At 39.6% G+C, this 27348-nt stretch overlaps 1 protein-coding gene across 2 annotated transcripts in view; it reads right to left on the bottom strand.

Moving 5' to 3' along the window:
- Positions 1 to 386: 386 nt before the first annotated feature.
- Positions 387 to 27348, bottom strand: part of nsmfb (NMDA receptor synaptonuclear signaling and neuronal migration factor b) — a 64647-nt gene continuing 37685 nt past the window's right edge. For both annotated transcript variants that reach the window (XM_041998424.1, XM_041998425.1), the window contains 9 exons: positions 27006 to 27095; positions 26297 to 26424; positions 26111 to 26194; positions 24182 to 24215; positions 23843 to 23913; positions 22203 to 22282; positions 21620 to 21722; positions 8703 to 8778; positions 387 to 648 (listed from right to left, as the gene is read on the bottom strand). In XM_041998424.1, coding sequence (XP_041854358.1) covers positions 551 to 648; positions 8703 to 8778; positions 21620 to 21722; positions 22203 to 22282; positions 23843 to 23913; positions 24182 to 24215; positions 26111 to 26194; positions 26297 to 26424; positions 27006 to 27095 — 764 coding nt within the window. In that variant the 3' untranslated portion in view covers positions 387 to 550. The remainder of the gene's footprint in view (positions 649 to 8702; positions 8779 to 21619; positions 21723 to 22202; positions 22283 to 23842; positions 23914 to 24181; positions 24216 to 26110; positions 26195 to 26296; positions 26425 to 27005; positions 27096 to 27348) is intronic.

The following is a 27348-nucleotide window of genomic DNA, read 5'->3' as shown; positions in this document are numbered from 1 at the left end:
TACTTCCGTTACAAATAACTTTCACACCTGATAAGAAATGTAGTTCCATTTTCATGAGCCTCCATCTTAAAAGAGCAGATAGGTTGGCTAAAGGCAAGGCAAGAAAAAAAAAAAAACTTCATCAACCTCCAAATATGGTAAGGAGTTCTTTTTGTTCTCTGCTGTCACTCATCTCTAACATCCGCTCTCATCTCAGATATCTAACACCAGTCAGCATCTTTGACACATTTAGGTTAGGATGAAGAGTCACTCACTTCTCCTCCTTTTTCCTGACCCTTTCTTTCTCTTTTCTCTGACAAAAAGTGAAAATGGGTGAACAGGGTGAAAAAGGACTCCGCTGGGGGATTCTACGCCCTGCCGCTTCAGAAGTGCTAATAAAAAAAAAAAAAAACACCAGACCCCGACTCTGCTGCCGCTCCATCTTTGCCACAGAGCCAGCGGTTGCTCACAAAGAGGGGGGGGGCCTTCGAACCAAACACCCCACCACGGCACACCAGTGGGCTTAGATTCGCAATAACCAGCTGACAAGCCAACAGAATACTGAGCGAGGTCACAACAGGTCATCGTAGTCCAGCAGCTTGGAGTGCTGGCGGCTTTTCCAAAGGCGGAACAGACGGAAGTCAAAGTACATTTCGATCATCTCTTTGCCTGCAGCAGGATGACAACAAAAGGAGGACAGGGTTATAACAGAGCGCACTTGTTGGGAAGCTTCAGCTCACCTAACATCATCACACACTATGCTCACAGCAGCTACATCACAGCTTTATCTAACTGCAATCTTATTAGCCTGCTGGATTTACAACTGCATGAGTGTTATTGTAAAATGTGGGTCAATAATCAAAATTCATGTTAATTCACCTGGAGAGAACCCACACAGATTCAAACCATGTAAAATCAGTTTGATGCTAAAATATGATTATAAATGCATTCTTTTATGCTGATGTTGTTGATGTTTTAATCCAGTTTAGCAGAGATGTAATCAGACCTAGAAAAGCAAACGTGTCTGTTCACCAGAGTATTAGAAGACAAAAAAGAAATAAATGCTATAAAAGGCCATCAGTTCTCAAATGACCGCACGGGCTCAAATTTTAGATGACCTGTTTTCAGGGAATTACAGGTAAAGTGTGTGAAAATTACTGATATCTAGTGGTAAATACAGGCATAGCAATGACTACTGGCGAAGTCCATGTCATCTTCTAGGTGTCTTTTTGGTGTTACCGATCCAAAATGATGCTCTAGCACCTATCAAACAAAACCGTTACTGCAGTTTTAAAGCTCAGAAGGTTCTTACTTCACACACAGTTATTTGTCCCCCAAGCCTAAACTTAAGCAGTTGGACTATTTACAAAATATATTATGATCCAATTAATATTAGCAAACATATTTAATGTAATTTGCATTAAATCTTTTTATTTACAATACTGTGCTGTTATTAATACACATAATTTCCTTTATTGAGTGAATAAATTAGGATGTTTTGGTATTTGTCATTGTTATAGTTTGATTTCATGATGGAATAAAGTAATTGTTAAATGTATAACTTTTAAAGTAAAAATATCTTACTTTACTTTTTTTTTTTTGTATTAACTCATGTTCACAGTCTGAGAATTGATGAATGTAACACGGCCACACCTAAAAAATATTTTACCAGACACCAGTAAAAAATGATAGCTCAAATATAGCGGTTGCCACAGTACATGGATATATGATGTGTTTTGTACTCTGAAGTCGGATTTTCCATGTAATGCCCTTGCTGAGGTGCAACAACTTCAACTAGACCATCGTCTGGTAAGAAGGTCTTTGTCTGTGAAGTCTTCATGTGGTGGTGTAATCCCCACCTTCTGGGTGAGAATCATCACTGGGGACAGTATGTAGGGTGATTCTGGGTCAGTGGAGACTGGGACAAGGGGTCTGGCATTGATTATTGCAGCAACTTCTACCGTAAATGTGCAGAGGATATCATGGGTGAGCTGAATGTTCTCCTGCAGCAGGGTGGCATTCAGAATGCATCTTGAAAGGCCTATTAAGCGTTCCCATAAACCTCCCATATGGGATGCGTAAGGTGGGTTGAACTCCCATGAACACCCTTGCTGGCTCAAGAAGTTCTGGACTGCATTGTTTGGCTGCTTTTGACAGAGTACTAGTTCCTTTGAAGCAGCCACAAAGTTTGTTCCACAGTGAGACAGCATTTGCTTTACTGGTCCTTTTATCGCAAAGAAACGCCTCAGTGCATTAATGCAACTGGAAGTATTTAAGGAGTCAATGATCTTAATGTGCACAGTGCTCATACAACAGAAGAGCATCTCTTGCTGTGGGCCTGTCTAGCTTGAGTGTGCCTTAACACAACCGACCAAGGTCCAAATATGTCTACCCCTACATGAGTGAAGGGTGGGCATGTGTGCAAGCATTCTGGAAGTAAATTGGACATAAGCTGTTCCTCTGTTTTGCGATGTAACTTCTGACACACAAGACATTTGTGTAATACTGATGCAATAAGCTGTCTTCCGCCTATGACCCTGAAACTCTCAGGGCCCCTTCAGTGAAGTGGCGATCTTGATGCCTGATGTCCTCATGATGCTGTCATACTAACAGCAGGGAGACATGACTGTTCTTGGGTAAGATGGTGGGGTTCTTTTCTGGCGCACTCAGGTCAGTGTGCCTTAATCTGCCACCAACACAAATCAGGTCATCCTCAAGAACAGGTCTGAGTTTCTGAAGGGGACGGTCCTTGGCTACAGCCTGTCCAAGCTTAAGGGTTGTGAATTTCTTAGAGCAGACCTCTTGTTGAGCAGCTCTGACAATAACGTGCCTGGCGTGAGACAACTCCTCCAGATTATGTGGTATGTTACAGTAATGTCACCCTTTACACTGACTGGTATTTCTAAGCTCGAGCTATATGGTTAACTAGTTTGCCCATCAGACTTTCTGCCTGCTCAGACCTGATTCACAACATTATTTACATTTCCTCTGTTGTGCCTCATTTAAAACTGACAAAAAAAACTTGGTTGGCTGCTGTAATGCATCCGTAATGAATCCACAATGACTGATAAAATATTTTCCAGTTTATTTACTGCAGAAATGACACTGCAGTAAATGATTTTCTTTAAAAATGTGTTTCAGACTGGAGAGGATGACAGGCTGTGAGTCATGGACATGCTGAACAAATGAGGGTTTCCATATTACTGCTCATTTACTACTGCAGTGAAGACTTAGTAACCCAAAGGATGGTTGTTCCACAGAAACAGATGTGAAAAGATGTGACACTGTGAACACAGAGTGATGCACACAAAATCAGGCTGATGGAAGCTTATTTAATGACTGTCAGAGTATTGATGAATCACTGCCATTTCAACTGATTTGCTGACAATAATGTGATTGTGGCAGAGGGATCTGGGTCAGAAAGCTGCTGCCTTGGACTTTGGGTTATGGTGTCATTAGTCATGAGGCATTTGCACACTACACATTATCTGGAGGAGCTGCATGTGAGGACAGAAATGTCTGCACTGGATGGAGCAGACCTTGCACAGCAGTCAGATCTTTGGTATAAAGTCTGCAAAACAACAAAATGAGGCCAATAATAATAATAATAATAATAATGATAATACATTTTATTAAAAAGTGCCTTTTAAAACACCCAAGGACACTGTACAAAAGAACATTAAAATAGTTAAAAACAATAAGTACAAAACAAACATTAAAACGGTTAAGAACAAAAAGTACAAAGCAAAACAAAACGGAATGGAGGACAACATAGAGATGGAGGGTGACTAGATGGCATAGGACTGTCTGAACAGATGTGTTTTGAGTTGTGATTTGAAGAGTGGAATAGAGTTTATGGTACGGATATCAGTGGGAAGAGAGTTCCAGAAGTGGGGAGCAGAGCGGCTGAATGCTCTGCTCCCCATAGTGATGAGACGGGCAGGGGGGACAGGAAGCTGGAGAGAGGAGGAGGAGCAAAGTGAACGGACCGGAGTGGCAATGTGCAGGAGATCAGATATATATGGTGGGGCCAGATTGTGGAGTGCTTTGAATGTAAATTGAAATTTGAAGTTAATTCTTTGTTTTACGGGGGGCCAGTGAAGTTGTTGTAAGATGGGGGTGATGTGGAGAGTAGTAGGGGTCCGTGTAATGATGCGTGCTGCAGAGTTTTGGAGGAGCTGCAGTTTCTGGAGGGATTTGTTGGGGAGACCAAAGAGAAGAGAGTTGCAGTAGTCAATCTGGGAGGTAACAAGACTGTGGACGAGGATGGAAGCGATGTAGGGGGTGACAGATGGGCAGAGACAAGAAATGTTTCTCAAATGAAAATATGCAGACCGGGTGATTCTGTTAATGTGGAAGTGAAAAGAAAGTGTGCTGTAGAGGACGACACCCAGACCCTTTACCTGAGGGGAGGGAAGGAAAGGTGAGTTGTTTATGGAAATGGGAAAACTGATTTGGAGAGAGTGTGGGGCGTGCCTACCAGCAGGACTTCTGTTTTAGAACTGTTAAGTTTGAGGAAGTTGGATCAAAACCAAGAATGAATTTCTTGTAGACCGGTGGTCAATATCTCATGAAGACCAATAATTCCGGTCTTCATAAGACCGGAAGTTGAGTGAACGCTGAGTGAGTGAACCTGGAGAATTCACAGTGAATAGTTAATAAATGTTGCAGATTAGCAACTACTGTCATCTATTCAAAATATAGCAAATTGCAAAAATAAACACTTTTTGCTATATTTTGGAAGTGAAGTACCAGAATATTCCTTATTTTCTAACTATTTTATGTTAAAATAATACATATAACTTTAACTCCATCAATACATCTCCCTTGTATATACATACATATCCAACATTTTTCAGATGGAGATGTTTTCAATCAGCACTTTGGTGCCCCCTAATGATGACTAAATTTAGCATGGAAAAAAAAAATCCATTAAGAAACCTATAAAACGCGGCACAAATTTGTATTTTTTCTGTCATTGTCAACTGTTTTAATTTAACTTTGTGTTAATATTCCTATTTATTTATTTCTCCATGTCATCTTCATTTCAATTTATTTATTTGGTTATTTTTTTTCCTCCTATATTTTTGTGCCTGTATTTCTTTCGGTATTATTTTCTTTTGACATTGTCTTATCTACAAAACTATTTATTTCTGTATTTTATTGTCTTCTTTTATTCTTATATAAATATTTACATCCTTATTATTTCTAATCTTGGATTTTCTTCCTCTTTTTATTTTCCAAGTGTATTCCTCCATCCCTTCATTTCCCTCCCAAAGCCACACACACGTACACACGCACACACACACACACGCCAGGCAGTCCTCCCTGCACTAATAGCATGTGACCTGTTCAGTATTGATTGTCCAATAGGAAGGATCTGACCCAAGGACATGCCTCCACATTTAAATAATGAGGCAGAAATGCATATGGAAATGAAAAAAGGAGACAGAGAAATGTAAAAAGAGAAAAAATAAATAGTCTAAGAAAACGCTTTTTGTTTTTTGAGCCATTTCTTTATATCTCTGCATTTATTTTTAATTTTGGCAGCTTCACATCTCCATAATTTATCATCTGTATCCTGTCTCTTCTCTGAGCTCTCCAGCCAGTAAAAGTCGGTTTGAAATTGACTGGAAGGCTCCAGGAATTTGCATAATGGATGTGAGTGTGCCATCAAAATGAGTTAGAAGCACAAAGCTTTAGGGTCAGAAAGTTAAGTCATGTTTGTATGTTAAAAAGACATTTTGTACATTTCTTATGGGAAAGGTAGGACCCAGCGTTAGTGGAGGTTGTTCTATACTTAGCAGAGTAAAAGTGCAAATCTAATTGCTTGGATTTGGGCTTTCAGGTCCCCACGAAATGACTTATGGAGTGCTATTACTAAATGTTTCCTGATAAATGAAGTCAAACCATTGCCTCTACTCTGAATGGTCAGCACCAGTAGCCTGATCATGCATCTCCCACCATTCAATAATAGTTGCAAGTTCAAAATTTGAGATATTGTTTGCTGCAAATTTGTTGAATGTTCCCCCTGTGCAGGAAAAGTAACCAGCAGTGTTCCTATTTCTTCCAGGAAATAACTAATTCTGAACCCCACCTATTATCCAGTTATACCTGAGGTAGCCTCAAGCTCACCTCCTGCATCCCTGAAGAACATAAAGCTGGGATGGATGGATGGATGGATGGATGGATGGATGGATGGACTATAACATTCTTAATTTAATTTAAATGCTTAGATAATCTCCTTCTACAAACACCTTGTTTCATCAGCAACAGAAGTGTTTGCAACATTCAGTTGGAGTTTTCAGATTGGATAAAGACCACTTCATTCATAACTTCTACCAATATTTCACTGCAGCTCTGGTCTCAAAAGTTGAAACCAGTATGTCCAAATCCCATTTTTAATTGGCCGACTGCAGTCATTCTACTTTTATGCAGCACAGTTACATTTTCAGGTTTTTGAAGTCATCTGACTACTCTTTTTGCTCCTATTTCATCACCCTCTGCAGCCATTGCCAATAATGAAGTTAGTGGAAAAACTTTAGTCACTCTAGAGAACTTCCCTCTGCTGGGAAGTCTGTGACTTGTGGTTGAATTCAGATGTTGTCACAGAGCTAATATTCTTTAAGAAACAAAAGACTGATCAACTTTGAGTTTAAGATGAATGCATCCCTAAACGATGACCTTATATCCTTAAAAGATGTCTCTCTTTATTTATATCTGGTGGTCCTAGATAGGTATTCTGTGCCTGTGTGCTACAAATCAACTCATCAGACAAGTTCAGGCTTCCTTCACACGTTCAGATATATTTTTTCTTTCTGCTCTTGTGTTTCACCTTAACACACCAAAACACTCCTTCTCAGATGGAGATGAAACAGAGCACTGGGGTATACAGAAGATGTAAGAACACAGCTGCAATAATGATGTTTTATTATAAAAATTGTTAGCAAAATATTTAAAGATAGATTTACCCTGTTCCATAGTGATGAAAGCATCAGGGTAAAAGAGCAGAAGATGAAGGGATGCAGCCATCATGCCTGGTGCTACTGTACAAGCCTGTGGGGGCAGTCTATGATCTGGGGTTGCTGCATTTGGTCAGGTCTAGGTTCAGCAACATTATTTGTCCAAACAAATAGGTCAGCTGATACCTGAATATACTGAATGAGTTCCCTGATGGCACAGCAATATTCCATGATGACAAGTGGTTCAGGGAGCAGGAGACATCATTTTCACATATGGATTGACCACAAGAGTCCAAAATCATGTTTATCCTAACTTCATAGCTATTCATCAGAAATCTCATTAACTTTTATAAAAAATAAGCTTTATTTAACAAGATTCATATTAGATTACTTTTATGGTGCAAGCGGTACAGATGGTGCAGGGATATTTTTAGAGTTTTTAAAAACATTCAAAATACATCTTAATCCATCTGTAAAAATACATTTGTGATATGTTAACAGTGGGGCTCTTGGTCTAGACTAAAGATAGAGAAGCAGCATTTAGCTGTTATTCTGGTGGAACAGACTACTAGAAGAGATTAAACTTTTATCAAATGTAGACACTTTTACATCCAGGTTAAAACATTGCTGGAATCTGCACTGCATCTGTTAACTTATCTAGACTGCAGCTTGCTCCTAATCATTTTGATTTCATTTAGTTGTGTTACATAATTTTATTATGATTTTGCACACCCTTTAAATTGTGTCTTAATACGACTGTTTATTTTTATAGTCTTTTATTTATTCTGGTTTTGCTTGTTTAGTCCCCTTTTTTGTATTTCTAAATTTTATTCCTATTTTATCACTCTTAGTTGTACAGCACTTTGGTCTACATATGTTGTTTTTAAACATGCTTTTAAACAAAGTTGACTTGACTATGTTCTTTTATGTACTTTTTAATGGTTTTTCTGCACCTCACTATAATGTGTTTAATGTTTCCAGCATGTTGCTCTATGTCACTACCTGTCTTTGGTTCACTGGATGGCTGTCACACTGGAAGTGGACCACGTCAGGGTTTATCTGCGAGTGAAGCTGAGCATGCCGGTTTTCAAGTGGACCAGAATTTGATGTTTAGTCTACAATGAGCACTCACACTTCTCTAAGCTAACTGTACAATCTGTTGAACTGGGCCACGGTTTGCTTAAAGTGGACCAAACAGCGCCAGTGTGATTGTGCCTTTACAGTCAAGAAAAAAAGACCCCACCATATTTCCCATTGGTTGTTGATCCCATGATGCATTTTGGTCTGATTAAGAACCTGGCCATGGATTTGTGCGGGCTCTTTAAGTGAACTCAAACTGCAGCCCTCCAGTAATAATAATTTAGCAGCTAATCTTCTGGACATCTGTTTTGTTTACAACTGTAAAGTTTGATGATGGGTAAAAACCCAAAGCATGGCTTTTCAACTATGTCTTTTTCAAGTGGATCTGTTTGTTTTAACAGGTTCACTATACCACCTAATGTGCTCTCTTCTTTGCTAAGCGGTCCCCTGGCATTGATTAATGCCCACTATTAACATTCCAGGAGAGTACCACTGAGACCATGGCACTAAATCAATACAAGTACTGTGTATGCTTTTCAATGTGTTCTAATCACGGGGCACAACTCCTCCGCAACACGAGTGTAATGAGCAATAATCTGCAACTGTAATTTGTTGCCCTTGTGTTATCTCACATGTCTCCAGAGTTGAAACCATCTGCAAATGTGCGTGCAGCGCTCTTACCCTGTGCCGACAGCTCTAGTGGCGACTTGAATTCAACGGAAGAGGGTCTCATCAGCCTCTTCAGAGTCTGGATGAGCTGCAGGAAGAAAAATAGAGAGAGAACAAAATGTTCAACAGGCTGTCTGGAAATGTGAAATGAAAACAAGCAAAGCAGTGACAACATCTGAATGTAGGCAGCTGAAGCATTTCTTGGTATGTGAAAAAGTGAAAGTGGTGAGGAGAAAGGTCATCACTGCATATCTGCAAAAAAAAAAAAAAAGCAATAAAGTCTTTAATGTAAAGATTACACTGAACATAAGTAGCAAGCCCACAGTCAGTGTGTCCAGTCACAATTCCAACACAGTGTACCAAATCATTCTGTACGATGGAGTATTACGGCCGCATTAAGAAAAATATATTTTTTACAGGCTTCAAGAATAAAGTCATAATATTACCAGAATAAAGTCGTAATTTTACAAGAATACAGTAATATTTTAACCAGTTCTATTAGAAGAGGAAAGTTGTTAAAATGAGAGCAGTTGAGCATTTTGTGAAGTTTTACTTCAGCACACAAACCAGGAGATACAGGAGGCACATCAGCACCACATTATTATTAATATAAGCACTTTGAAAAGAATCTGCAAGAAAATGAATCCATTCCACAGAAAGAAGCAGGCGAACTTGGAGAAAATCATTGCTTTTGTGCAGGGAGAAATGGCTGAAACTGGAACAATTACTACTTTATTCTCATAATATTACAACTTTATTTTTGAAGCCTGTGAAAAAATATTTTTCTTGATATGGCCCTAATACTCCATTGTAATTCCCCATATAGGATGTCAGTTATTAAAAAACATTTGGGCTTTAGCTTTTCTGTGTTGGATTTGGCTTGGTTTGTTGTTTTTTGTCTGTTTAGATCACTGTGACAATTTCTGTCAAATTTGTTTCCCAGTTAAGCTTAATTCAAGGGAAACTACTTCTTAAAGAGGTTGTTCTACATCACTAAGCAAGTCCCATTTTCCATGCAGTCTGGGGTCTTTCTGCAAATGAAAAGCGTGAAATAATTTGTGTGTGAGAGAACTTGATCGTTTGTTAACTCCAGAGGCTGCAGTTGTGCATAAAGCTGTATTTCAGCCACCCTTAAATAATACTCACAAAGAGAGACGTTTGTAATGGGCTCAGAAATACTTCAGGACTCATTTTCAAACATTTTTTTCATGGATAAATGCTGTGGTGGTGGAGTGATGTTTTGGGCTGGAATGAGTGTGATGGTTAGCCTTTCCTAGGATGTCTGAGGGTGTCAAAATAACCTCTGAAAAATATATGCTGTTACCGCACCATGGTCATTGTATAAAAGTAGGAACAGTTCCTTGTGCATTAAAGACAATGCTCCATGCCATTCTGCAGAAATACCACTGAATCTTTAGTTGCTATAGGTATAAGGGAAGAAACCTTATGGTGGGGCCACCATCATCTCCTGACCTCAATACTACTGGAAGCTGTGCCTTCTTAAAAGAAATATCTACTAAAGTGGAGGGCAGTGAGCCTCCATACATAAACTTTGGGAGAAAATTCTGGTCTCCTCAATGAAATCCAAGTAGAAACTATCCACAGACTTCCAAGTTCAATGGATGAGCGACTTAAGGTGATATGGGAGGGATGGGCTTGTTGGTTCCGGAGGGCCGCGGTCCTGCAGGATGTTTCCTGCTGCAGCATACCTTTCTTTGATTTGCTTTTAGAAAATCCACTTTGTAATACAAAAAAATAAAACAGGTGTGTATTTTCAGCTCTTTATAACCTATTTAATGCTTTGAAACTGTTATGCAGAATAATCTAGAACACTGGATTTTGAGTGATAGGTAGAAAATGTTGCTTTCATAATCGGCAATTTGGTTTAATGAACCCCAGATTATATATAATCTGATACATTTTTTTTACAAATATAAAAATCATATTATTATATTATTGACTATTTAGAAGAAACTAACAAAAATAGCACATGTGTAATCATTGGTAACCCTGTAAAGTTTAGTAAAAGAAGTTTGTGAACTACAAAAAATTATTTTTTAATTTCAAGCCCTGTTTGCATAAAATTCTCTCCTCTGGTTCAAAATAACAACAAAAATGCTTTTAGTTTGTTTATTTATTCTAATTATAAATTACAAGCTCCTGGAGGCATCTTCCTTTACACTACTCACACACAAAACAAGAAATCTATAGAACAATACAGAATTTGTTCTTTCTTTATCAGAAAGCCTTCTTCAACTCTGACTGTCGGGGAGTTTTAGGTGTAATTGCAGCTGTGGATATGACATTCACACTCTGAGAGTCTTTGAGTTCATATATGTGTCACCAACCCAACATGTGAAATCTTTGGAGACAGATAGTCAAAGTTCAAATGGTTGTGAATGCACCTGAGGAGGAGTCAAGGCCATCTTCTTTGTTTAATGTTGGCTTTTCCTGTCTATGTTTAAGCTCATACAGCTTTCGGCATACACCGTTAGAAGTGATACTACGATCTCAGGTCTATATTTCATTGATGTGCAAAGCTGTTCAGGACTTATTCAGATCATGTGGAGAAAGGATTTGAATTTGTTTGAAATTACTCCATGCTCTGAATTTGTGTTCATTTTCTGCCCCTTCTTGAGTCGTGTCACATGAAGTGCCACATGGACATATTGCTCACAGCATCTACTGCTGCCTCCATCCTGCTTCAGTTCTGAGAGACTCTGAATGATGAGGCCACAAAGGAGTAGCAGGCTGAGCCAGTACCACCAGCATAAGGAAGGCAGTCTGTGGAGGGTTCATCATCACTAGTTCCTACAAACCTCAAAGACCTCAAAGTGTTTTGGTCTCTGAGGTTGTTTAGAAGACTGAGGAAGCCCCAAAAGGCTGTGTTTCAGGACCCTTTGAATTTATTTATCATAGAGTTTGATGGAAGGCTAAACCAGAAATGGGTCAAAGCATATGACCCACTAGCTTTTTACTTTGTCAAATTCAGAGCACATCTGCTGTACACTTCCATTATTCCATTATTATATGCTGCAGGTTTCCACAACACCTCAGTGTATGTGTGTATAAGCAGGCCTGTCATATTTGATGATACTGCTGCCTTTGGCCCTGTCTGCACTCGTCTACAGCCTCCTCCTCCCTCTGGTTCCGCCTCCTCCATGTCTCTCCGATCTCATTCCCCTGGGGTCTCCTCCAGTGCCAGCTGGTGCGCCATCACACACAGAGCCAAGCAGCCAAATGGTTTCATCTCAAGAAGGCTATTCTCTGGGTGCCATCAGTTCAAAGAGGAAAGGGACAGGGATCGCTGTTGTTAGTTTCTCAGTTGAAACTAAAGTAACATTAAGATTGCTTTGCTTCAGGCAGGCCTATAGAGCAAGTCCTCCAATCAACATGACCAAATAGGTTGTTTGTACATACCCTGAAAGATGATTCACAATGATGTCCTCAAAGGTGCCTTCCTACAGATAACAGGATGGGAAAATGACTCATATGAGTCTTCCACATCTGAAGAAACAGACCGGGGTGAGCTATGCTGCTCTGGGCTGGTAGCAAGAAAGAAAGTACACCCCAGACAGGTTGACATTTCATCAGAGACCAATGAGACAAACAACCATGCACCCTCACATTTAGGGTTATTTTTAAATCACCAAATAATCACAAAGCCCTAATTAAAGCCCTAATTAATCACAGAGCAAGGCCCCATCTACAGACGAAAAGCAGGAACCGTCTTGCTGTGAGACAACAGTGCTAACTGCCACACCACCTTGAAGGCTGCTGGTCCCACATTCCCTAAATGCAGATATAAGTAGTTTGGACCGGGGCATTAGATTTCAGACAGTATTTTAGTCTTTCATTCTGTTTTCACTGAAGACATTACGAACCTCCCCAAATAAAAGCTGTAGGATCATATGGAGTTGTTTCCTCTAAAAGCTTTAAACTTTAGAGAGGTTTGAATGGATTAAAAAAAAAAAAAAATTAAAACAGCACTTAGTGCTAAATAAATATTGAATGAATCAATGAAAAACAAATAAAAACATAAATAAAGAAAAAACTAGGTTCCAGTCGATATAAAAAAGTCCAATTTATTTGTAAAAAAATAGATACCTACAGAAAACAGATGCCTACAAAAAAAAAATAAAAAAATAAACAGATAAATATATAATAATAAAAAAATAAAACAGGTTCTAGTCCAAATCTGGTGATAAGGACAAAAGAAATAATAATAATAATTAAAGCCGCAAGCGGCATCCATCGGGTCCGAGCGGCCTGGACCCCGCCACCCAATGTCGCCATGACAACAGGTGGTGTAATGCGTTAAGGACCCAACGTGTATGAATCCTGTCAAGTTTGGTGCAGTTCCCATTTATTCCTGTGGAGATATAAGCAAACCGTGTTTCATGGCGAGAAGGTCATTTTCCGTTGGTTGCCACGGTGACACGGTTTTTCCTATTAGAAAGATTTGAGGAGCGTTTGGTCCCCAACTTGTCAGGAAGCTTCCCACCAAGTTTCGAGTCAGTCGCACGAATCCCCTCAGACTAGTTCGTTCAAATGGCAGTGAAAACCAAGATGGCGGGTACCCTGTTGCTATGGCAACAGATGTTCAATTGACATCAATGCTGGACTTGGGGTGTCACAAGTATGAATCCTGTGAAGTTTGGTGCAGAGCCCACGTATTCCTATGGAGATATAAGCAAACCGTGTTTCATGGCGAGGGCATTTTTCCGTCGGTTGCCACGGTAACACGCTTTTTCCTATTAGAAAGATTTGAGGAGCGTTTGGTCCCCAACTTGTCAGGAAGCTTCCCACCAAGTTTGGAGTCAGTCGCACGAATCCCCTCAGACTAGTTTGTTAAAATGGGAGTGAAATCCAAGATGGCGGGCAGTCCGTTGCCATGGCAACAGGTGTTTGATTGACTTCTTTGCTGGACTTGGGGTGTCACACGTATGATTACTGTCAAGTTTGGTGCACATCCCACGTATTGTTATGGAGATATAAGCAAACCGTGTTTCATGGCGAGAAGGCATTTTTCCGTTGGTTGCCACGGTTACACGCTTTTTCCTATTACAAAGATTTGAGGAGCGTTTGGTCCCCAACTTGTCAGGAAGCTTCACACCAAGTTTGGAGTCAATCGCACGAATCCCCTCAGACTAGTTTGTTCAAATGGCAGTGAAATCCAAGATGGCGGGCACGCCGTTGCCATGGCAACAGGTGTTTGATTGACTTCTTTGCTGGACTTGGGGTGTCACACGTATGAATACTGTGAACTTTGGTGCAGATCCCATGTATTTCTATAGAGATATGAGCAAACCGTGTTTAATGGCGAGGTCTTTTTCCATCGGTTGCCACGGTAACACGCTTTCTGCTATTAGAAAGATTTGAGGAGCGTTTGGTCCCCAACTTGTCAGGAAGGTCCCCACCGAGTTTGGAGTCGGTCGGACCATTCCCCTCAGACTAGTTTGTTCAAATGGCAATGAGATCCAAGATGGCGGCCACCCCGTTGCCATGGCAACAGGTGTTTGATTGACTTCTTTGCTGGACTTGGGGTGTCACACGTATGAATACTGTCAAGTTTGGTGGAGATCCCATGTATTTCTGTGGAGATATGAGCAAACCGTGTTTCATGGCGAGAAGGCGTTTTTCCGTCTGTTGCCACGGTAACACGCTTTCTGCTATTAGAAAGATTTGAATATCGTTTGGTCCCCACCTTGTCAGGAAGGTTCCCACCAAGTTTGGAGTCAGTCGCACGATCCCCCCCAGACTAGTTCGTTCAAATGGCAGTGAAAGCCAAGATGGCGGCCACCCCGTTGCCATGGCAACAGGTGTTCGATTGACTTCTTTGCTGGGCTTGGGGTGTTACATGTATGAATACTGTGAAGTTTGGTGCAGATCCCATGTATTTCTATGGAGATATAAGCAAACCGTGTTTCATGGCGAGAAGGCTTTTTCCGTGGGTTGCCACGGTAACACGCTTTTTGCTATTAGAGAGATTTGAGGAGCGTTTGGTCCCCAACTTGTCAGGAAGGTCCCCACCAAGTTTGGAGTCAGTCGCACGAATCCCCTCAGACTAGTTTGTTCAAATGGAAATGAATTTCAAGATGGCGGCCTCCCTGTTGCCATGGCAACAGGTGTTCGATTGACTTGTTTGCTGGGCTTGGGGTGTGACACGTATGAATACTGTGAAGTTTGGTGCAGATTCCACCTATTTCTGTGGAGATATGAGCAAACCGTGTTTCATGGCGAGAAGGCTTTTTCCGTGGGTTGCCACGGTAACACGCTTTTTGCTATTAGAGAGATTTGAGGAGCGTTTGGTCCCCAACTTGTCAGGAAGGTCCCCACCAAGTTTGGAGTCAGTCGCACGAATCCCCTCAGACTAGTTTGTTCAAATGGAAATGAATTTCAAGATGGCGGCCTCCCTGTTGCCATGGCAACAGGTGTTCGATTGACTTGTTTGCTGGGCTTGGGGTGTGACACGTATGAATACTGTGAAGTTTGGTGCAGATTCCACCTATTTCTGTGGAGATATGAGCAAACCGTGTTTCATGGCGAGAAGGTAATTTTGCGTCGGTTGCCACGGTAACACGCTTTCTGCTATTAGAAAGATTTGAGGAGCGTTTGGTCCCCAACATGTCAGGAAGCTTCCCACCAAGTTCGGAGTCAATCGCACGAATCCCCTCAGACTAGTTCTTTCAAATGGAAATGAATTTCAAGATGGCGGCCTCCCTGTTGCCATGGCAACAGGTGTTGGATTGACTTGTTTGCTGGACTTGGGGTGTGACACGTATGAATACTGTGAAGTTTGGTGCAGATCCCACCTATTTCTGTGGAGATATGAGCAAACCGTGTTTCATGGCGAGAAGGTCATGTATTGTCGGTTGCCACGGTAACACGCTTTCTGCTATTAGAAAGATTTGAGGAGCGTTTGGTCCCCAACATGTCAGGAAGCTTCCCACCAAGTTCGGAGTCAATCGCACGAATCCCCTCAGACTAGTTCGTTCAAATACGATGTGTGTAAAGTGCAAAAAATGGCAAAAAAATGACCGAACACGCCAAGATGGCGGGCACGCCGTTGCCATGGCAACAGGTGTTTGATTGAGTTTTATGATCGACTCATGGTGGTACATGTGTGTGCCGAGTTTCGTCTTCCTACATGGAAGTAGACTTTTGGGACCCCATTCATTGAGTGATTTTTTTGGTGTCTAGGTGGCGCTGTTGAGCCAATTTTGTATTGAAGTGTATTCGGACTTCAGAATATTGCAATTTTCGCCGGGCTTGATGTGTGTGCCAAATTTCACAACTTTTCATGGGTGTTTAGGGGGTCAAATTTGGGGTCGAAGCGCTTAGAAGGAGGAGGAGGAGGAGGAGGAGGAGGAGACTAAACATTTCAACTACAATAGGGCCCCGCCATACTTTGTATGGCTCGGACCCTAATAAAAAAGTTATTATTTTAAGAGATACATTCAAAACATAGAAACCTAAAATTAAAGAAACAAGAATAAATGTAAATAAATAAATAACCAGGTTCCAGTTAATTTCTGGTGACAAGGACAATATTTGCTTCCACTGACTCGTTACTGTCATGGCAACAACATTTCTCTACTACACTCTGAAGCACATTTTAGTTTTGCTGCTAGCAGTAACTAGCAGCAAACGATCTATAACAATATATCGTTTATTTTAATATATAGATACACAAGAGACAAAAAGGACTCGTAAACAATGCTTAGATGTTCTGACACATGGTGACCGTTTTTGTTTTTTTCCTTTACATAAATAAAGGTTTTTCCACCACAGTTTGGTAGAGAAAGTTTTATCAGAGTGGGGGAAATAATATTTGGATCCTCCAAATTTCCAAGGCATGTGTGCCCTCCAATGTTAAAACTAATCCTACAATTATCAGTGCTGGAGGCTGAAGTTGTGAGCATCACATGACCTCAGAAGATTCAGAAAATCAGGGAGTAACCAGATGAACGACAGTAGCAGTGTTTTTTCTTTATTTTATTATTTTCATTCTCTATATTGCCATCGATCTTCTTATTCTTACTGTATGTTCCATTACCCCTCACTGATAAGTAATGCTTCTTCCGAGAAAGTCTGATTCCTATTACATCACTGAGGCAAAACATTATGAGAACTGACAGTCAAGGTAAAAAATATTGATTATCACAGCGTTTGTTCAAGTCTGTCCAGACGTGTGCAGGTGTGAGACATGAAAGACTCTGACAAGGGCCGGATTGTTTTAGACATGACTGAGCTGTAACGTCTCTGAAATGTCAAGGCATGTAGAGGAAAGCTGGCCAGAGGTGGTGAGTACAGTACGTACTGACAGTGGTCTGAGGAGGGACAGACCATGACCCAGCAACTGGGTAATATACCGGAACAAGTCTGATCCAATTTATACAGCAACTCTAACAGGATTTAAAAAATGTTCAATACCACAGGACACATTCAGAGGTCAGGTAGAGTCCATGCTTCAACCTTACAGTTGTATAACTTCTGTTTATCAGCTCTCCTTGCCCATTGAAGCGAATGTTAGAAATTTCCATTTTATTAATTTATTTTTTACTGAACTGATCCATCAGTTTCATGGAAGCTGTTCTTAATGTTTTAATAGCATTGCGACCATCTGCCATGGAAAAGCAGAGTTTGTGCACAGAATGAAATTAAACTGAGCTGATGAGAACAAACACGACCTCTAGGTATTGACCTTTTAAGATGGCTGAAAGCAGAGCCGATGAGGAGAGCGGAGCACCTTCTGAAGGTAGCTCAGCCAGTCAATCTATTAATAGAGGCTCTCCAGCTGAGCCTGCAGGAGCGCACACAAGCAGCAGCAGGGGGACAAATTGCTAAATGCACTGAATAAGCCCTTCCCTGCTCATGCCCCTCCTTGTGCAGCTCGTACCAAATCACCACAGAGGAGATGCCAAATGTCACAGTGACTATCACAGTGTGTCCTCCTGACTGTGCTTTATCCCAGCAAGGTGCAGGTCTGACTCACACCAACAATGGCTTTTGTTAATGTGCTACAAGTTGCACGTTGACACTTTTATATATCATTTTCCACTTAACTCCACCACCTGCTGGTGATTACAATAAAACAGAGGAGATAAAAGCATGGTGGCGTTTATTAGAACATTAGTTTACAAAATTATTAGCCGGCTGTAACAGGTACCATATCTCCAGTGTTACACAATCCTTCAGCACCGCACCTGCACTTGTTTTTAAAATTAGCATCAACAATGTTTCTCTCAATAAAACAACCAAAGAAACAGAAAATATTTAAGTAGGATTCATCCCAGCATGTATAAACTGCTCTCACTACATGCAGGATAAAGAATTACGGCCATTCAACCAGTGATGGCATGTATGCCCCAAAAATCTAACACTTAGCAGTTGACCAACCACGTCTTCACTCAAGCTGGAAATGCTTTTGAAGAAGCAGCAAAATTCAGCAAAGAGTAAAGACATACAGACAGTAAATTCAGACAAAAGATGCAAAGGACTGTTATGAGGAACAGCTCCCACTCAGTTTGTGTTCTTACCTGCCTTAGGGCAAAAACCAACAACAGCAAGCTCACAAACAAGAGCAGCATTTAAAGTGCTTGGAATGATTTTTCTTGACATCAGAGAACTACAACAAGTAGACCTGCAGCTGCTAAGCTCTGTATTACACCGGCTCAGGGTAGACGAATGACCATCCACCCCAAACTTCCCTGTACTGTGACCACGCTGTTATAAAACACAATGCCACTCACTGAGGAGGCCACCTAAAAAATCTACTTTTTCACATTCTCCATGCTCTACTATTAAAAAAGGCCTACACTAATTATACATACACATATATATATATATATATATATATATATATATATATATATATACATATATATATATATTTACAATGACATAGTTTATTAATCCCAATTGAGAAATTAGTGCCTGCATTTTACTTATCTCTAGATGACCTGGAGCAGTGGTTCCCAACCTGGGGTCCCTGGACCTCCAAAGGAGTCCCCGAAAGCGCACAGGGGGTCCCTGAGGCTTTGACTGTTCAGATTCAGTGAAAATTAAAAGGAGGTCATGTCCACACTGAGACGAGTTAAGGAGTATTGGCTTAAGTCTTTTTCATCATCTGGATGCTTTACTTACACGGAACCAGTTATTTCGGAGGCCGGAAACACAAGTAGCAACAACGCTATAAAAACACTAAAATGTGTACTTACAGGAGCAGAAACAATGCAGAATTTTTTCCTTAAAAATGCACTCCGTATATTTTCGACCTTAAAACCTCATTCTGGACTTGTTAAATGGTACAGTGACATCTAGTATGTGCTTTTCTGGAGCTCTCGCTGCCCAGCAGCATCCTGAGGCTGAGAAATCATTCTGTACAACTTCATCTTCTGGGACACCACGCAACACTTTATCCACCTTTTCACATGCTAACAAGCAGATGTAAACACACTGGTCATTTTTAACACACACTATGGCTGATTCAGCAGTGAAATGCAAGAAGACCTTTTCAGAGGAATGGTGGAAAAGAAGGACAGAAAGGGACAGAGAAAAAGATAATAATAATAACACAGATAACAGTACAGGAAGGATGACAGATAGATCCTGAATTAGATGTCGATAGGGGGCACATCACTGAGAAAACTGTAAAAGTTTTGTAGTGCGTCTTTAAGCTTCTTAATCCTAACTGCTTTCATCCACCCACACATGAAGAAGTTATAGGATGGAGTATGTAAACACCTCCTTCACCTTGACACTTTACACTCTGGTTAATTAGTCATCATTACGAACACTCAGACTACCACATGGACACAACTTCATTTTTACAAATTCATCCTTGGGCAGCTGCCAACATATTTATCTTCTTACATGCAGTCACAGCCTGAGCTACCAGACCTTCGTTACCTTCAACGTTCCCGCGGTGCGTACAGAGCTCGCTCTGTCACCCAAACCAGGAATTTGTTACAGTAAGAGCTCAAGTTATCTAGTTTGATCCTACAGGAGCATTTTAAACCGGTTTTAAAGCCCACAGGGAAAAACAACATTGAGGTCTTGTTCCTGCTTTATCTGTCATGTTAATATGAAAGTTATATGTCTGTATTGTACCGTGTTCTATGTATGTAAGTACTTGAATTACTTGAATGAGAACAGCTCAGTCCTGGAAATGAGACCCCATGTCTCAATGTGTTAAACCTGGATGAATAAAGGTAATAAGAAAAAAAAATGGCTTACAAGATTTTCTGAAGCACCAGATCTGTGGAACCCACAGCAGATGATGACTCTGATGAATACTAGCTGGTCTTTATTATAAATTTGTCATGTAAAATTACATTTTATATTTTTATTGTTGTTGCACAGACTCTCTTGTGTCTTTGATCATTTTGTAGTCCACTTGCTTGTGGAGCACGAAGCTCTACATGAAAGAAGTCAGAACAGAACAGAACCTGTACTATCAAAGGTGTGTCTTTATGAGATCACAAGTCCACTACGGATGCACCCATTCTACATTTTATTTTAAACTGAGTACAAGTACTTGCATTTCACTACTTGCTGATACCAAGTACCAGTATGAATACTAATACATCCCATTACAGTTCACTGGTAAGGAGTGTGGACTAGAATCCCAGATGTGATCACGTTTGGTTAATTGTATGACATATGAAAAGTGTCATCCTGCGGTCATCCTCTAAATGTAAGGCTGGAAAGCTGTCAGAATCTTCATGAGTAAGGAGGGAAACGTGGTTTTTAGTGGATTTGGTGATGAGACACCTCATGTCCAAAATCAGCTTCTCTTGCCCAGATAAAGCCAAAATCAGATTTCTAATATGAAATGAGAAACAACTTTGTTGTTTATGCATTAATGTGTTAAAAATAACTTGTTAATTCCATAGATGAATCTCTTGCATTTACATGTTAAGTTTGACAGCTCTAGTTTTGTCACATTGGTTTTGGGTTTTATGTAACTAGTACAAGTAAGCGTACACAGTATGTGACCGATACCCGATACTGGTATTGGTGCATCTCTAAGATCTGCAGTTTTCAACTATAAATCCAGCAGAATGTTTTTCTGCACTAAATGTCTCATACTAATCACTAACTCACTAAATGTGTTGCCAAGATAAAGGTGATTATTTCTTGGCAATTCCCTCTTTTAATCCAATCTTGCTTATAATTTGCAATTTTTCAAAATAATTAGTAGTAAAGCGCGTTCCAAAAGGGCTGCATGTGATAATATGAATAGTTCAGTAAGTGGGAAGGTTTCAGGTGCATATAGGCTATATGTAACCATGTCTGCATACAGCAAGTGTATGCTAACCCCCTGTGGGGGTGGAAAGGTTGTGGCAGGAGTATCAGAGGAGTGTGAAAGCAAATGTGTGTGCAAATAATTCAAGCGAGAGCAAGTAGGTGCACGTGTGCTGCTTAATTGAGGTGGGTGTCAAGAAGTCTATTTTTTCCATCATTTGATGGTGCCTCGCATGTTTATTGTCCTTTCCACCTCTTCGTCCCCCCTGCCTGCCAAAATGTGCTGTGTTGCAGCTTGACAGCAGGATCAGAGCTGCAGCCAAGAAGTGGAAGGAACTGCTAATGTTGGAAGCCATTCACCCGTCTCTTTCATTTATTAATTAGTTTAGTTTGCATCTTAAAAATAAACAAAAACTGTGGCATTGTCAATCTTTTACTATGCATGTTAGAAAAAGTGCTCTGCAACATCAAGGGACAAAGCCAAGTATGATGTCTAAATGATTTATTTACATGTGGTCACAGAGAGCATCTGGTTCTGAGTGTGTGTATGAGTGCATTTTTTGTGATAAGGAATGAGAATGCTGCGCATGCATACAGAAGCATCAAATTAAACATTTGTGTTATAAATGTTTGGTGAGGGAAGGCAGTCTGGTTTGTCCTTGAGGCTCCTTACAAACCTTTTCTCCGTTAGCACTCCCCAGCACGTAGCAGCCCATGATGTGGATGAGGTTAGGCTCTGGGTTCAGCTTACTCATCAGCCTGCTAAGTCGCCGCCAGAACCTGTTCATACATTATAGGGAAGAGAGGGAGTTGGTCACCATGCTTTGGCTCGGAAAGAGTCCCATTCAAAAATTAATTTCTCACATATTTTGATCAGCTGGTTTGTTATTGTGTGCAATGCTATGGATGGCTTTCTGCAAAGCAAGCTAGATTAGCTAGCTTTCTCCTTGAAATTGTTTACTAGCAAAGTGAAACACAATATTTAGGGTGAAATTAGTTGTACTTCCACAGCTAATTTTGGTTCAGGTGTAGATGGTGGATGGATGGACAGTTCCAGGTGATTAATTTCTGTTTGTCCACTCTTCTCATAGCTACAACTTATGCTCCATCATTGCTTGGAGATTTGGATGGGAGATGGTAGTTTTCTACATTTTTCTCAAATTTCCTGTGATTTTTTTCATGTGTTTTTCTATTAATCAATGCACTAGCACTAGCAGCTCACATGAGTAGAGTTTCCCATCTAATAGAAGTACGACTTACTGGACCATGTCTTCCTCCTTCTCCACCTTGGCAAACGTGGCCACTTTATTCTTCAGCAGATACAGATGTCCCGGACCACCCTGAGGAAAAGTCATTGTATGTTGAAATTTCTTCACAATGCGAGTGTTATAAACTTATACATCATCTAAACGAATGAGGTCGAAGGTCTTTTAAATCTTTTGCTGCTGTATGAGATTTACAGGAATACACAGGACATTTAAATGGAAGAAGAAAATTCACATTTCTAAACCTATTTAACAAAGCTTAAATTAAGGTTCTGAGGGTTAAAGAATTTAACCATTAATATTTCTTGTACAAGCCTATTCATTATCCCAGTCACAGCTAATCAAGACAACAGTTTTCAAATATGAGCTTTATCAAGGTGCGCAAAAATGTTAATAATAATAATAATAATAAATAATAATAATAATAAATAATAATAATAATAAAACATGCTTTTGGATTGTGAGAAGAAGAATTTCTCTTAGCTGAGGCTCGACAGAACCGGGTTCAATGTGTTGAAATGATTAAAACATTATCTATGTACGGTCCAGATAATTTTAATAGATCCTTTAGTATTTTTGATGATGAATAAAAGTCAAAAGGTTGATGACTCAGAAAATCTAAATAAAATTAGTTTGAGGTTTGCAGAGTAGGTTTTGAATATGGACTGTATGTGACTTATGTCATGGTCTTTTGGATGAACTGCCTTGTATTAACCATGCTATTTATTTGGATAGAACAATTTTACTTATAACTAATCATCTCTTTCCCTAGAAACTCTTTGAATTATTCAGTAATTGTTTTGTGTATACACCTAAAGGTTTTAAAGTGAATACTCACATTGAATGTTTTTGTGCGATTTCCTCTTTGTAGATTTATTATGCAATATAAATTATTCAGTTTAAAGGTGAAAGCAACACAATGCCTGATAAGTGGCTGCTATAAAAGCTGTGAGGAAAGCTGTACAACACACAAATGGTCACCTTGTCTATCAGTTTATTTGGAGTTTGTCAAACACCATTTAAACAGCTGCTGGAACACGAGAAATAAAGATTGACCTGATAAAACAGGAACATAAATGCTGACTATAATTTGTGTCTTTAATGAAGCATGGTGGTGGAAGCTTCATGGCAGGGGGTTTACTTCTCAGCAGTAAGGCAGACTGGTGAAAACTTTTTATTTCTTGTCTCGTTTTCTGTTCATGTTTTAACTGAAGGCTGATGGTGAAAATACAAGTTAAATCTACTCCAATTTCGATTTACAACACAATAAAATTAACATAAAGTTAAGGTGTTGAGGTGGCTTAACTTGGTTTCCTGTTAATACCAGGGTAAAACATTATAATTAAAATAATACTGTTGTATTATTAACTTCTTCTACATTTAATTTTACTGTATTTAACATATTCATAGCAATAAAAATGAATCTTTGTGTTAAAATGAAAGTGATAGACATCAGAAATAGTTGTTTTTTTAAGGGCTAAATGTAAGTAAGTATAATAACTTCCCCATAATAAAACTTAATTTAATTGGAAAATATAGTATGAATACAATTTTCTCATAAATATTTATTTTAGAAGAAAACATGACCCAACAATGTCAACGTATTCCCTTATAACTGTGTCTGCTGTCACTCACCTGGCAGAAAATAAGCATGTTCCAGATTTTACAGCCTTTCCTGTATGCAGTCAGCTTTTTCTCGATCTCCTCTGAGTGAGAGAGTGCCAGCGTGAGAGGGAAGAAGGGAGGGAGAAGGAAAGGTGTCACTTTTCCCACTCAGCCATAATGGTGAGAAACACAAATTGGCTGTCCCTCAAGAGGCTCACACAAGTACATGAGAAGAAAAACAATGAGTCATCTCTGCACTCCAGCCAACTGAAACTTTTTTCAGCTTCATATTTTCCACCTTTACATTAAGAGCCATTTTTACTGCTGTGTTATCAATATTTAAGAAAAACAAATAAGTATGGCACTCACCAAGGATGTCATCAAATGTTGCATGTTCATGGTCCTTTAAAGAGATTAGGAAAACAAAATTATTATTTAGTTAAAGGTTGTGGTCAGCAGCAAAAGGAGGACCTAATTAACACCACTAATAATGCAGGAATACTAATACCCACAAAGTAATAAAATTATCATAACGTCCTAATCCGAGATTGTATTTGATTTTAACTTTGAAGAATACACATATTTCATGGCTCAAAACCCTAACTATGGTCAGAGAGCAGTATTCATTACCCACAAGGGTGAATGATGTCAAGGGTGAATTTTGAACAAATAGTTAAAAACAGTGAATCAGATATAACAAAAGACACAAAAAATAAAATAAAATGATAAAATCAAAGAAAAGAACAAACAAAAAACACAATCTACAGTACCGTTCAAAAGTTTAGGGTCACTTTGCCATGGGATTCAATACTTTTGAACGGTAGTGTACATGTTCAGAAAAGTATATTAAGAAGTAAAAAAAAAAAAAAAAATCATACCCCTAGATCAAGTTTACATATATGCATACATATATGTATGTATATATATATATATATATATATATATATATATATATATATATATATATATATATATATTAGGGCTGTCAAAAATAATGCGTTAACAGCATTACCTAATTAATTGCGTTAAAATTTGTAACGTAATTAACACATGTGTGGCATGACAAGCACTTTTGTGACTGTTAGTTTCCTCCTTCTCAGCTGAACGATAAACGCAGAGAAAAGCCAATCAGCTGATCACCCACAGCCGTCATGATTCAACATTAGAGGAGAGGGAAGAAGCAGCTGCTGCACAAACCGAGACTACCAGAGAGCCACTAGAGCAGACACGTTGGTGCAAAACACAGGATAAGTTTAAAAAAGAACGCGAGAAAAGCGCGGTAATTACATATTTTTTTAGAAATATGCCAACACTTGTTTTACAGTGTTGATGTAAGACTAAAGAATGGATATCACCTTGTGTTTTACACTGGATGTTTTACATGTTATTACTATGAAAATGTTCCAAAATGACATTTCTAATTTACAAAATGTGTATTTGACATGTATAACAGATATTTCACATACAATTTTAACTTGAAGACATTGTGACCAAATGTGAAAAACCATATGAATAAAAACTACTTTTAATTACCACAGCCATGGATGAACATTGTTTTGTTTAAGAGGGAAAAAGCCAACAAGACTTAATTTTTATAGCCATACAAGAGGGTCTGGGAATAAGCTTGAACTTACTTTAAACTCAATGCTAAAACTGCATGTTTATTCAACCAACATTTGTTTAATTTTCTATGTTGTGTTGTGACTAATGTGTTGGTTTAGGAGAATTGTAAATCACTGGAATAAATTCTAACCCTCGTATTTTGAGTTTTTGTATAAAAAACCAAGAAAGTCAAGGTGAATCCTGTTTGCTTTAGCTTAAGGCTGGAAACCACTGCCCTGTAAGTGAACATAGTGTGCTGTACTTTGTTGGATGTACAACTTTAACCTACAAAGAATCTGGAAATGGACCAGCTTGTTTCTGTTTATGCTGTGACCTATCTGCAAGTGGATTTTGGCAGTGCTTAATAGAAGGTTGGACTACAACCTTCCAGAATTTTGTTCTCCTGCAAAAATCAATATAATCTGTTGCACAGTTTTTTATTGGACTTAGAATAATCTCAAAGTCACCATGATTGTGCATGTTGCAGAAAAAAAGGCATCATTGCAGGTTAGGAAATCTAATCCTAAATGAAATATGACAGTCAAACTAGATAGAATACCTGCTATTCTTTTAATTTCATTATATAAACTACTACAGTGATTAATTTGTGGTAATACAAGTGGTCAATGCTGACAGGTAAATGTCATATCAGGCCGCACAGCCATGTCAATCTGTAACCCATGTATGGCTACTCACATAAAGAATAGGAATGATGGAGGGGTCATCCCTGCGAATGATGTTAGGAACATATTCAGCCTTTGGTACCTTGGAGGATATCAGCTGTGGAATAGAGGCAGTCATGTAGAGAAAATGTGGTTCCATATAAATGGAAAACGTAATGAATATGAGGGCAATCTGAAAGTCAATAGCCGAGACCCTCACCATGATTTTCGGTGGGATGAAGTCCTCCCCTTTGCAAGCTACACTCTCCATCTCTCTCTCCTCCTCCCAGTCGGCATCCTCATCCAGCCCTTCATCTAGTGTCCCTGAGGAGGCCTGAAGTTCGCCACCTGGCTCACACACAGGAACAAAGGGCCAGATGAAAGGATAACACACAAACCGGATCAGAGATGAGGATGCACCTTTTAAAAGCTTTGCACCTGTTATTTTATTTTCTCTGCACAAAGGGGAAGAATGGAGGAGTTACAATCAAAAGGCAGACAATACAAAGCAATACAATAACAGTCTCCTTATGCGCCCAGACACACACAACACTGTACATGTGACACAAAGCAGCAGGCAGATGGGCAACAGGCTGCAAGGTGAAAACGGGTGTGTGGATGGATGGTAAACAGCCCAGTACCAGCACACGGACCAGCACATAAACTGAACAGATAAATCGTAGACATACAGTGACAGGAATGTACATCTGTGACTGTAAACTGTGTTATTTTATAAATTTCTCAACAATTTTGATATGTTCAAGTGCACATGTTGGTGTGTATCCAGCATCTCTATTCTACTGTACCACATGCATGTTCCTGTGTCTATGAGGATGTGTCTATATCAAAGTCTGCATGTGTATGATATAGATGTAAGGTACGTGTTTGTGTTGTTGTTCATGTGTGTGAGGGAGATAACATGGACTCACTGTCTCTGGAGTCATGAAGTGACTCAGGCTTGACAGGGGTGGGGTCACTCCATGAGCGGCTGAAGCTCTTGGCTCGGCGGTCGGCAAAGGCTGATGGAGTTAGGGGGGAAGAGACACACACACACACTCTAAACAACAATAAATCCCAAAGACTAAGGGCTTTATCTTGTTATACCAGCGTGTGTGTGGAACATGAACACTAAAGCGATAACTGACTTCTGCTGTGTGGTCACAAAGGGTTGCAGGTTTTTACGTCATACCATGATGAAGTTGTAGTTAATAATTTTACAATAGTGCATACAGGGCAGGGAGTCTAGTTCCAGTCCTCAAGGATCAATTTGCT

This window comes from Melanotaenia boesemani, chromosome 11 (assembly GCF_017639745.1).
Source record: "Melanotaenia boesemani isolate fMelBoe1 chromosome 11, fMelBoe1.pri, whole genome shotgun sequence".
In the NCBI taxonomy this organism is placed as follows: domain Eukaryota; kingdom Metazoa; phylum Chordata; class Actinopteri; order Atheriniformes; family Melanotaeniidae; genus Melanotaenia; species Melanotaenia boesemani.
This window is presented reverse-complemented; position numbering and strand designations above follow the sequence as displayed.